The following is a 13,064-nucleotide window of genomic DNA, read 5'->3' as shown; positions in this document are numbered from 1 at the left end:
AATACGTGGATAGTGTGACAAGATGTAGAAACATGGGCTATTCAGTGTAAATGTAACACACACAAAAGGTCCAATGCAGAGGTTTTTATCTCAATATCAAATAATTTATGGGTAACAATGAAGTATCTTACTGTGATTGTTTTCAATTAAAATGGTCAAAAAGACACAAAAATAGCTTCTTATCAAAGACAAATTTCTCAAGCAATAAATTTGCTAGAAGTATCTGGGAGTGGTCTGAGTGGGGAAAATGTGCTGTTCTTGGCAGAGAGGTTTAGAACTCTCTCAGTGGCCTATTAACTAATTCACCACCTGGTGATTTCACCAGGTAGGCAAAAGCTCCATCCCACCAAAACAGGCACAAATTTCTGGCGGTCTTTTCAAACAGCTCTTACACTAATAGGGCACCGTCATCATGTTCACAGTGCTACTTTAAGACTCTGTGATTAAACAGGTAGAGAAGCAGACTCACCTTTCTCCCCCCTCTTCTTCTTGGTGCGGTCGATGTGGTCTTTGAGCTGGATGCGGACCTGCCTCTCGTTGGGCTGGTCCCTGATGAAGGGGTGCTTGAGCAGCTGCTCGGTGGGGGGGCGCTGGTTGTAGTTCTTCACCAGGGAGCCCTCGATGAAGCTGCAAAACTTCTTAGACCTGAAAGAGGAAGGGTCAAGACAGATGAGGCCGCTAATGAGACAGTCACATTACCACCAGTAATCATGTAGCCTGGGGGGCTTGTTGTCTGACATAAAATAAATCCATCTTCTACAACCCACTGACAAGACAACAAATGACAAACTAAACTAACCGTCAAAAGAGCCTGAGAAGCTACAAGTCTGAAATAGGAAGATCCTGTTTTATCCATTTAGACAGAAATCCAGTGAGCCTTTCATAACTTAAATACAATGAATATTCTGGGAAAAACCCGTCTCAGAAGAAAAGCGGTCATAATCGTAAATGCACCGGTGCCAGAGGAAAGGCTGAGGGTTGAGTTTCCCCCCGGAACGAGGGCTGAGGAGCCTCGCCGTGAGCCAACAGGCCTTCCTCCCATGTGCCACAGCTGTTCAGAGAGGAGGAGGAGGGAGGAGAGCGAGAGAGGAGACCTCTAAACCCAGCTGACAGAATCTTGGTAACTTACCACTTCTTGGACTTGAGTCGCGGGGGAGGGTTCCTTGGGATGAGGAAGAGTGCTCGCATCGGATGCATATCGCACAGCGCTAAAAGTGAACACACACACCAGAGGGAATCAGTAAAAACATTGACAGGGAGAAAAGCAAAGACAAGGGCAGAAGGAACCAATAGAGCTGCCATCTACAAGAAACGATAGAGGTGTGACCTGGGGATAGGCAGGTACTTACGAGGAGCTCCTTCGGCCATTTCGATGGCAGTGATTCCAGTGGACCACAAGTCACTCTGGAAGAGGAGAGACACAGCGAGAGAGGCATCAGACATAGCAACACACACTCACTACATCAGACACTGAAGAGCAACATACTCTACCAAGCAGACTCGTGCATTCTACCCCACAATGTAGCCGTAGCTAAAGTTACCAGTAGCTACAGATGTCAAGGAGGACATAAGTGGCAGGTTCAAATCCAGGCTAAAACGTCAGAGTACTGTGTGGAAGAGGGCGAGGGTCTTACTCTGTAGTCGTAGGTGGCCTCAGGGTTCTCGTCACAGGCGATGACCTCGGGCGCCATCCAATAGGGAGTCCCGATGAATGTATTCCTCCTCCCCACCGTCCGGTCCAACTGGGCGCTCACGCCAAAGTCCACTGCAAGACAACCAATCAGAAGTTAAAACTAGTTATATACAACTGCATTGCAGTAAACATCTAGACTAGGTGACTGGCTAAAATGGCTGTGATTTTGGAGCTATAGGGTTCAGATTAAATCAGGGTTGTTGTCCGTAACGTACACAACATATTGTCACTCACCAAGCTTGACCTCTGCGTTCTCTGTGAGCAGGACGTTCTGTCCCTTGATGTCACGGTGGATGACATGGTGGGCATGCAGGTGGGCCAGTCCCTGAAGAGGAGGAGGAGAGGGAGGTGTGTAGAGATGAGACCACATGTCTAAGACCAGAGCTTTGAAGTAGCAGAGGGTAAAAACTTGTCACCTTTATATTTACATATTATTACACAATGTACAAGGAGACTAAAGATAGAAGGAAAGAGGGGATGGAGGGGGCCGGAGGACAGGCTCACCCGGAGGATTTCTCTGGAGATGTAGGCGATCCAGTCCTCCTTGAGCTGGTTTCCTTTAGTGTTCTTCACCAGGTCTGTGATGGAGCCTGCCCCACAGAACTCCATCACCAGCTACAGGACACACACACAATTCTCAGTCAGACGCCTACATAAGCACTTCTAAGGCTATATGAGAGTCAAAACAGTAGAAGACTTATGGTCTGATTCATGCTGCTGCAGATATACCAGTTCTGATTATTCAGCCATTGGGAAACACGCAGGCTAGATACTCACCCACAGTTGGTCATCATGCCCCGGGGGGCTCTTCTTGATAAAAGCACCGTAGTAAGTGGCAATGTTCCTGTGATGGGAGTACTTCTTGAGCATATTGATCTCCAGTTTGATTTCCTCCTCCTCGTCCTACAGACACACAGACACCATTAGTCATTAGATAAAGAGAGAAGGCCGGGGGAGGACGACATCTTAGGAAAATCACTATCGTGTGTGGATGGTTACAGATGGATAATAGTCAATCATTTCCCACATTCCACAAAGGTCAAGTCTGGCGGGGGTTGATAAGTGCCTTTGTAGGGGGGAAATTAAACCCTCATTCATCCACGGCCCCTAAACAATGTGACATCTCGGCTACGCAGTACACACACTCCTCTAACGACTTCTTTGTTTGGGTATTAATGATGTGTGTATCTCATTGTGTGTGTGTGTGGGGGGGTCCATGGAAGACAGTATAATGGATTCTATCTGTATTAGGGGTGTGAACATTTAAACATTAAAATGTTTAAACTAAATTGAGATCCTTAACATTAAGAAAAATCCCAAACAGAAACATTTGCCTTCCACAAAATGTAAAAATCACAGTGCAGTTATACATTATTTTCCATGTTATAGCATAACTAGACGATAGGCTATAAAGGCCTGGGGAAAGTTGTAATTTAATTAAAACCAGAGAGGAAGAGGCGAACTTTAGCCTACTTTGGTGAATTTGCGAATCAGGGAAGACGAGACATTGTGAGAGACAGATGACCAAAACATATGAGCACGGTTCTGCCTGCCCCCTCCGCCCTCTCCCTGGCTCGCCTGCTCTTTCTCTTCGCTAATGATGCGAGTGTGTACAGCATTCCATTGTGAGACACTGCTTTTGATTGCCGATAGATAGGCCTCGTGCACGGTTCTGACTGTCTGCCTGGTGTCCGACCTACCTATAATGTGCCCCACTCCTCTCTCTCCATCCCTCGCTATGAAAGATGCGAGTGTTCGTCTTCTCAGAATTACGGCAACTATTCAGTCTCAATTCTAAAAAATACTGAATCTTTGGAGTCAATCTTGACATGGGAGTCGACGTGCAAGGTGTCAAGGAATCAATTCTTTTGGAGTCGATTATCCAGCATTACGTCATCGCCGTTAACGGTTGGGAAAATGGCAGAGAAAGGCAAGCAACAGCAGCTAAGCCCTGTATGGCAATACTTTGAGAAGTTAAATGAGAAGGAAACGCAAACTTTGCAAGGTGGAATTGAAGTACAGGTGCAATGCTTAACCATCTGGAAAGGGAGACCCAAACCATTGCTGGCAGTAGCAGGGCAGCATTGTTAATTGACTTGGAATTTTATTAATTTTCATATTGTTTTTACAGAAAACAGATTTTATTTCAACATTTGTCACATCCCTTATACAACTGTCCATGTATACATCAAATCCCCTCAGCTAAACAACTGGAATTCCGTTAGAGCCCACATTTATTTCCAATTACAGGAGAGATATGCATTTTAAAATCAGGCTTCAATGTGATACCCATATCCCCACACACCCCCTCAAATCACTGGGGTTTTACACATACACCCACACAAAAACATCCTCCCTCCCCCAGCTCACATGAAAACCGTGAGGAAGACAACAAAAAGGTCACCCCACCATTAGCTTAATCTCTTCCGTTGCAACAACTTGACAATGATTAACAGCGACAGTAACTGACACACAGCGAGTGTTAAACCCCTCGTCTTACAGAAAGCCCTGGTGGAAAGGAGGAGTCTGAACAATGGGGACATTAGTGAAGAGCGATGCAGTTACTGTGACAGCGGTGGTGCGTTTAAAGATGCACGTAGGTACACGCACAGTTTTCTTCCACCAGACCCTTCCAGTGCCAGCAGGGAGAGGCACTCGCTCCCATTTGCTCTTCTTCTAGCCCTCCCTCTTTCCCATGTTTCCTGCAGCTGTTTGTGAACAGGCGGCTGGCTGAGCATTCCTGACAATCACTGGGACAAAAACGAGGTGGGATTCACTTTTGGTTATGTCATTTTCTATTTAGACAGAAATTATCATTCAAGCGGTTAACGCAGCACCATGTAGTACAATGGGTAAAACAATACACAGCATGGCCAGGCATATTTATTTCACCTTTATTTAACTAGGCAAGTCTGTTAAGAACAAATTCTTATCTTCAATGACGGCCTGGGAACAGTGGGTAAAGGGGGGCAAAAGGACAGATTACCTTGTCAGCTCTGGGATTCAATTTTGCAACCTTTCGGTTACTAGTCCAACGCTCTAACCACTAGGCTACCTGCCTCCCCAGCAGGTAGCCTAGTGGGAGAGCAGAGCAGGCTAATAGTACAGCCCAGGACTGCCATGCCCACCTCTACCTCTCTCAGCAACAGTAACAGTTTGTCAGGACAACAGAGAGCTGCTGTTGAGATAACAGGTGCTCTTCTACCTGGCAGGGTGAAGCAACAGAGTCATTCATAGCCTATAGTGGTGAAATCTCTACATCTATCCCTCATATCATAGACGAGAGGCTATATCAGCCCAGGTGTGTGACCACGTAACCGGGGGGTGGAGTGTGTCGTCACGAGTTACCACAGACAAAGTAATAAACCACCTATTTCTACAATTTCTCTTCTTAATTTTTAAGTATAACCTTAACCACAAAGCTAACCTTATGCCTAACCTTAAATTAAGACCAAAATTCATTTTTGTTTTCATGAATTTTAAAGATAGGCCTTTTGGTTTTGTGGCTGGGGTAACTAGTGGAAACCAGGTGAGACATGCCCTATGACACCCATGGCAGGAAACGGTTAGGCAACACATCAGAGCCTTACTCATGACAGTCAGCAGGGAGTGGCAGGCAGGGGGCAAGTCAGGACATAAGAACAGAGAAACTGGTCTAGAACCAGAATGACCACATTGGTATGAAACGGAATTGAGAATTTGACTTAGGCAATGTTTAAGAGTAAATGTTATGTTAAACGACATGGACCACATGGTAGGTCTATACTGCAACGGCTATATCATAAAACTAACCACAAGTCCCTTAGGGTGTGTGTGTGGGTGGTCCAGCTAGTTCCATATTCACTTGGAGGTCCAATTTCAGTAGATAAAAGCAGAATGCCACAGAGAGAGCAAAGGGCTGCCCTCCTGCCTGCCTGCCTCAAAATGACGTAATTTAGCCATAAAACATCCCGCTGGCTTTAGCTGTAATGAGCTCTGCTTATTATACTGAGATTTACGAGCGGCTGATTACGGAGAAGTCAAAGTTCTTCCTGAAATGTAGACAGGACCTCAAAGAATTTCCATGTAGACTAGTATATTCTAAATGAGGAGTTGGCTAACTACACTACAAGACCACTACACTACATGCTTGGCGAACGCCTCATTCCAAAATCATGGAATCAGGGTGTTAATATGAAGTTGGTCCCCTCTTTTCTGCCTCCACTAGATGTTGGAACATTACTGCGGGGACTTGCTTCCATTCAGCCACAAGAGCATTAGTAAGGTGGGCCACTGATGTTGGACGATTAGGCCTGGCTCGCAGTCGGCGTTCCAATTCCTCCCAAAGGTGTTCGATGGGGTTGAGGTCAAGGCTCTGTGCAGGCCAGTCAAGTTCTTCCACACCGATCGACAAACCATTTCTGTATGGACCTCGCTTTGTGCACGGTGGCATTGTCATGCTGAAACAGGAAAGTGCCTCCCCCAAACTGGTGCCACAAAGTTGGAAGCACAGAATCGTCAGGAATGTCATTGTATGCTGTGAAGGTTTCCCTTCACGGGAACTAAAGGACCTAACCAAACCATGAAAAGCAGGCCCAGACCATTATTCCTCCTCCACCAAACATTACAGTTAGCACTATGCATTGGGGCAGGTAGCATTCTCCTTGCATCTGGGTTTGGCGGATTCGTCCGTTGGAATGCAAGACGGTGAAGCGTGATTCATCACTCCAGAGAATGCGTTTCCACTGCTCCGGTGTCCAATGGCGGAGAGCTTTACACCCCTCCAGCCGACGATTGGCATTGCGCATGGTGATCTTAGGCTTGTGTGCGGCTGCTCGGCCATGGAAACACATTTCACAAAGCTCCCGACAAACAGTTCTTGTGCTGACGTTGCTTCCAGAGGCAGTTTGGAACTCAGTAGTGAGTGTTGCAACCAAGGACAGATGATTTTTATGAGCTTCAGCACTCCCGTTCTGTGAGCTTGTGTGCTCTACTGCTTCGCGGCTGAGCCGTTGTTGCTCCTAGACGCTTCCACTTCACAATAACAGCACTTACAGTTGACCGGGGCAGCTCTAGCAGGGCAGAAAGTTGACAAACTGACTTGTTGGTGCCACGTTGAAAGTCAGAGGTCTTCAGTATAGCCAATCTACTGCCAATTTTTGTCTATGGAGATTGCATGGCTGCGTGCTCGATTTTATACACTAATAGCCGAATCCACTGTGTCCACATACTTTTGTATACATAGTGTATATATAGTGTGTATCGAAGGCTAAAATGCATCAAGAGCTTGTACTTCTCCCAATTAAAGGTATTTTTTAACCACAGAAATAAATATGTATATTAATTCTATTGTTGATTAGGCTAAAACACTTTCAACAACCATGGGTAAGGCCCTTTGCGTCAATCTCACTGTAATAACCCTGCAAAGCCACCTGACATTAGGCCATTTATCCTTTAATCTGAGGCCCAAATAAGACAATGGTCAGATGATCTGAAAGACCTGGTTGACAAATAAACAGGCATGGTGGGCAGTTTGAAATGTGAAAGGTCATCGCAGCTCAGCTTCAGACTACATCGTTTCACCAATAGACCTGGCCATGTAACATCCTCCTTGACCAATACACACACGGGGTGTTCCAGTCAGTTTGAACTTCTTTACCTCTGTGACATCCATGACCTTGATGGCTGCCAGCTGTCCAGTTTTGACATGTCTCCCCTGTAGAGACAAAGAGAAAAGGAGAAGATAGCAGGTCAGTCATCACGAGGTCAACCGAGGGTAACAGTAATACACTGATCAACTGGGTTAGGGTTAATAAGTGTGTGTGTGTGTGTGCACGCGCCACCTGAACTTGCAAAACATGCCTTCTTACAGTAAACACCATCTTAGCCATGTACATAGTGGCCTATAATCTACAGGTGACCTTCAGAGTTCTTTCCATAGACAACCATCATCACTTCGATTCAGTCCACTGTGTACCGTCATGTGGCTGGTTAAGCCTAGCATAGATACAGAACAATCACTAGCATCCAAACAGACAGACATGGACTGGGGCTACGATCTCTGTGCTGAACAAACATTCCCACAGTTCTCTCTCAGCACCAGTCACTACTTACATAAACAGAGACAGAAATAGTCTCTTACCCTCCCTCAATCTCAAACCCCTCAAAACAGATAAAAGCTGCTAATAATTATCTGGATAGAAACCAAAATGGGGATTTCCACTGCTGTGGGGCTGCAGTGCGTATGATAACGGTTAAAGCAGTATTGTTTTTGATGATAGAAGCAGCTGAGTATCTGAACAAGACGCGTACAAATGCACACACACACACACACACACACATCTCTGGACCATCTCCATCTAGACTATTTTGAATGAACATTCCACAATCAATTGAAAATATGCAGGGTTAATGACAAAAGCCAAGCAGCTTATTCTCTCCAGCTATGGATGAGACAAAAGCCTTCATGTCGTTAATCTCTAGACTTATAATCCTCTCAACTTTGATCCCGGGGCCACTGTCCATAAAAACATCAGTGACATTACTTATAACTCGAGTCCCCGTCGAGACACACAAGCCTTTGGTCGAGGTGAAAGGTCACAGGTGCATTGGAGAGGTTCAGTTTTCACCCCCTGCGGCCCTCCACTCCTCTGTGAGCCCAGAGAACGCAGTCCTTAAGCATGATGCTTGGGTGACAATCTTTGGAAGAAATGACGGTTTCATCCAGTAAATGAAGAGGAATCACCGTAACATTGTTGGATAAGTAGGCCAATTCACTACTCGTGGCGTGAATGTATTTTTGTGACCACTGATTTCTCATGTCTCAGATTCAGGTCATGGGGAGGGGTGGACTACAAAATAAAGCAGGAAAGAATATAGGCTAAAGACAGGAAGTGGAGGATGATCTCTCAACCAATCGGTGTGAGACAAGGCTTTAGGAGGGCACCCCCCATTGCTCTAGCCAGTCCCCTCTCCCATATCAGTCCAAAACCCCTCTCCACTATCACACAACAAACAATCACCTCACCTCAAGCCCCATCCTCCAATCCCAACCTGCTGGAGCTGAGCTACATGGGCCCTGTCCGGAAACAGCAGCCAGGGCAGGAGCTAACTGACTGAGGGGCCCCGAAGCCCCTGGTCTGATACTGTGGCCCTGGAGAGGTTACCTGAAACAAGGGGTTATCACAGAACAGGCAGCTCCAGACACTCCATAAAGCCCCTAACCACAGCCAGATGTGCTGGCCTCTCTCCAACTCTCAGACTAGAGTGCAGTAGGCGCACAGACAACCTCCCCACTCCAGACTACAACCAGAGGAAGACAGATCACACTAATAGCTAGTAGGCCATTCAACACAGTCTCTCTAAACATCACTGAAACCCCCTCCTCTGTTCTTCAACATTCATCCAGTAAAACCAGAAGCAAATCGCACTCTTTCCCCAGTCATCCTTCTCAACGATTCCCTGGCAACATAACGCCCACAAGAGGTGGAGCTGCCCAGATGAATGACAGAATGGTGAAATCACATTACATCATCATACATGGTAATAAGATACAACAAACTGGCTTGTTCTGAGCTGACGGATGGTCATCCATCCATGTTGTTACTGCCGTCCATCCATGTAATTATGCTGCACACTGCTAAAGCATATAGCCTACCTAAAATAAAGGTTGGCCCAGCACATCAAAGGCGGTGTAAAGGGGGGTGAGCTGTCTGGTAATGGGGGGCTGATCGCCCCGGGGGGGAGGGGTCAGATGAAGATGACATTTGAGCAGGGAGAGGGGGTGGGTAGAGGGGGGGGGGGGGTATAGGCGTTGGGTGACGAGCTAATCCACCTTAGGGCAGGCAATGTATAGGCTAGGCAGGCAATGTGTCTCTGTGTCTCTCTCACAAACACACACACACACAAAAGAGAAAGCATAAACACACAGATCAGGAACGAATATTGATGCCCCTCTTCTCAACACAAACCAGAAGAGCAGTGGTGAAAGAGAGATGGTCTAGTGAGCAGCAGCACAAGATGGCCCAGAGTCTGTACTATGCTGTATCTGCTACACATACCAGCCAACTGACCCACTGCTGACCCTACCTTACTAACAGACGCTGTCTGTACTGTACCTACTACACATACCAGCCAACTGACCCAACCTCACTAACATACCCTGTCTGTACTGTATCTACTACACATACCAGCCAACTGACCCGACTTCCTACAACCACCAGAACACACTGAGGATTGGGGTGGAACAGAAAGAACAGACAGAGGTGAAAAGAGATGGGGGAAGAGGTTGTAGTTTACTCCATGGTAAAGTACGTAGATGTCAGTGCATTCTCTGATCAGATATAGAGAAACACGTGACAGAGTCAGCAAGAGACTGAAGGAGTTGAGCGAGCCACTTTGAGCCAGTGGAGAAGCCAGCCAAAGCTGAGCTGGCTGTGAGAGTAGAGACCAGTCAATAATGCAGCTGCTATTGATCACAGTGCAGCTGCTACAGTACCGGCCTCTGAAGAAACACTACTCAACACAAAACTAGTTGTTTTCCTTCAGCACATAATGGTATCAACGGAAGAGGCGACTAAATTCCTAATAGAGTATCAACCATAAAAACGGAGTTGGGTTCAATAGACCCAAAGTGTGGTGCATTTCACCTGCTTGTTTTGCAGGTAGAACTGACCAGGTGCTAAGTGAGAAACCTGACACCAAAGGGAAAGTCTGTTGAAGCTCAGACTGGGCAGCAGCCCGGGACGGGAACGCTGCCTCGTTCGCAAGGGGCTTTTGTGTCTCGCCTCGCCCCTGTATGATAATGAGGTAGCTCAACGGGTCGCTCCTCATGCACACACAAAGCAGAGTCGTGTTCAGGCAGTGGTGTGGACAGCCCAGGGGCTGTGTGGGTCTGCTGACAGCCATTAGAGTGAGGGCCAGTGCAGGGAGGGAGAACAGACGAAAGAGCTTCCCCGGACTGTGTGTGTAGGGAACACACACAGTCTGTCCCTACACTGTGGCCTGATGGTGACTACTAGGTACATCAGGTCATGTCTCCACTTACATGCGACTTCTGCTATCAGAACACAAAGATCACATTGAAAAGACGGGTCTAGACGCACAAAAGTCGCTTTGTGGTCTGATTGTGTTCACCTCAGTCTAGACACATTCAGGGTACGAAACGTGCATACAGTGCGCAACGTCATCAGCACTCCCGAAATCTTGAGTTTGGGACTGAGGCACCTTTTCATTATAACGGTGGAGGAAATACATTCCTAGCATGTGAGGACTAGGTTTCCTCATAAAAGCTAGCCACCGATCTAAAAAAAAAAAAACATTTTTGGCTTGGCTAGAGTTATGCTCATCCATTTGCAATCACTTTAGTGTTGCTTGCTAGCTACAGAGGTTATCTGGCTAGTTATCTACAGTAGTTAGCTTATCATATTTTGCCTCACCCACCGTTTATAGAACGCATTCTGACATTTGAATACAGCGCAGGAAAGGGGAATCCGGATATGGTAGACATATTTCAAATGTAGGTGTAGATGCATGACTCATTGGGAATTGATTAGAACACCAAAGCTGCATGAACTGTCAAGTCTGACACAGCCTCTGTGACACAGGGTAAGACCTTGGCCCTGCCACAGAGTGGGTGACACATTCAACACCAGACCAGCTGATCTCAGAGGGATTGGCTTCAATAGCTGTCCATCACTGGTCTGTGTGCTCAAATGGAATTGAAGGCAAGATTTCCAGCGTTAGTACCAAATACCTATACGACCTTGCTAGATCATTGATTAAAGTGCCGATCTGTGATTGGTCCATACATTATTGTACCCGAGAGGGTAATAGGAGCTAGAATATAATCTGTGCAAACACCATGGGGTTAACACACGGAGACATGCCTACTGCCTATGGCCCTCCACTCCCATTCCCAGCATACTAACCTACAATTGTGCCTCCACCAACTGTGGAAGGCTAGGCTATAAATAGCGGTTAACCCACAGCTAGTACCATAACTGTGAGCAGGACTGTCAGCGTCCTGCTGCATAGCGCACATTAACAGGTCTGTGTACTGGAGCGCAACAGGGCTGCTTGGAGCACCTCACATAGATGTTTCCAAAGCTACCCCCACCTATAGGTGTTACCTAAATATAGATCTGGTTATAGGAGAAATTATGTTCAAGCGGATCTTTCACTTTCTATATACTGGTTTCATTTTGGTCCCTCGCCCATACCACTTTGGGGTTAAACAGATCTGACCGACAACTATTAGCAGACTGGGAGGATCTGGGAATACCAAAGGGCGTAGTAGTTTAACAAGGAGCCAATATGGACCCCAGGCAAGCATCATCACTGCTGCTTCGCTCTGATACTCCCTCTAACTCCTCCTCCTGGGTTGGCCAGGCAGCCTTTAGTGTGTTAGGTCCTCCCGTATGGGACCAGCATTACAAAATTTGTTCCATTTAAAAGAAATTCTGAGCTCAATGCACAGTTTCTCTAGAGATAAATCAGATCAAACCTGAACTGCGCAATATAGTGAGGGGGGAAATATTCTACATACAGTACCAGTCAAAAGTTGACAACTACTCATTCAAGAGTTTCTTTATTTGTACTATTTTCTACACTGTAGAATAGAAGACATCAAAACGATGAAATAACACATATGGAATCATGTAGTAACCAAAAATAGTGTTAAACAAATCAAAATATAATTTTCTATTTTAGATTCTTCAAAGTAGCCACCCTTTGCCTTGATGACAGCTTTGCACACTTGGCATTCTTTCAACAAGCTTCATGGAGGTAGTCACCTGGAATGCATTTACATAAACAAGTGTGCCTTGTTAAAAGTTTGTCATTTGAGCCAATCAGTTGTGTTGTGACATGGTAGGGGTGGTATACAGAAGATAGCCCTATTTGGTAAAAGATCAAGTCCATATGTGAATGACCGCCTTGATTCGGTCTTATGTGCAAAATGTGAAATTGCTTTTATCCAATGTAAAAAATAAATAGACTACACCATACACTGCATTTGAGGAACAATGGGAAAGTAATTCTGCTTTGAAAGCTGATAAATTATAAGGTTCACTTTCGAGAAAAAGGCCTTTGAATGTTTTGGTACCTACTGGAGAGCTCGTTGTCTACACCCATTCAGGACCGTTCACACCCTCAAGCTTTAGCCCCATTCATCTCTTCAAGTGTTGATCGAAGCGTTCTGTCCTAACAATCAAGCACTCAAGCTATCTGGCTAACGTGAGATAACCGTTCACTGACCATTTTACTCGCCCTAACAGAGCTAGTTAGGCTGTTTTTATGTTATCCAGAACATTGGTGACTGCAACTGTGCAGCTGGCAACAATTTTAAAAAAATTTGGCCAAGTTTACTGACACTAGCCAAATAAAAACAAGT

At 45.9% G+C, this 13,064-nt stretch overlaps 1 protein-coding gene across 9 annotated transcripts in view; it reads right to left on the bottom strand.

Moving 5' to 3' along the window:
- The window catches only part of LOC112253687 (mitogen-activated protein kinase kinase kinase kinase 4), a 50,373-nt gene that overhangs the window by 20,305 nt on the left and 17,004 nt on the right, over nt 1–13,064 (bottom strand). For all 9 annotated transcript variants that reach the window (XM_042323942.1, XM_042323935.1, XM_042323937.1 and 6 more), the window contains exons 3-10: nt 7,332–7,388; nt 2,471–2,596; nt 2,198–2,308; nt 1,928–2,018; nt 1,635–1,765; nt 1,350–1,404; nt 1,130–1,208; nt 470–645 (exon numbers count right to left, since the gene is read on the bottom strand). In XM_042323942.1, coding sequence (XP_042179876.1) covers nt 470–645; nt 1,130–1,208; nt 1,350–1,404; nt 1,635–1,765; nt 1,928–2,018; nt 2,198–2,308; nt 2,471–2,596; nt 7,332–7,388 — 826 coding nt within the window. The remainder of the gene's footprint in view (nt 1–469; nt 646–1,129; nt 1,209–1,349; nt 1,405–1,634; nt 1,766–1,927; nt 2,019–2,197; nt 2,309–2,470; nt 2,597–7,331; nt 7,389–13,064) is intronic.

Source organism: Oncorhynchus tshawytscha, linkage group LG07 (genome assembly GCF_018296145.1).
Source record: "Oncorhynchus tshawytscha isolate Ot180627B linkage group LG07, Otsh_v2.0, whole genome shotgun sequence".
NCBI classification, from domain to species: Eukaryota; Metazoa; Chordata; class Actinopteri; order Salmoniformes; family Salmonidae; genus Oncorhynchus; species Oncorhynchus tshawytscha.
The sequence above is the reverse complement of the archived record's forward strand: the minus strand, read 5'-3'. Positions and strand labels throughout refer to the sequence as shown.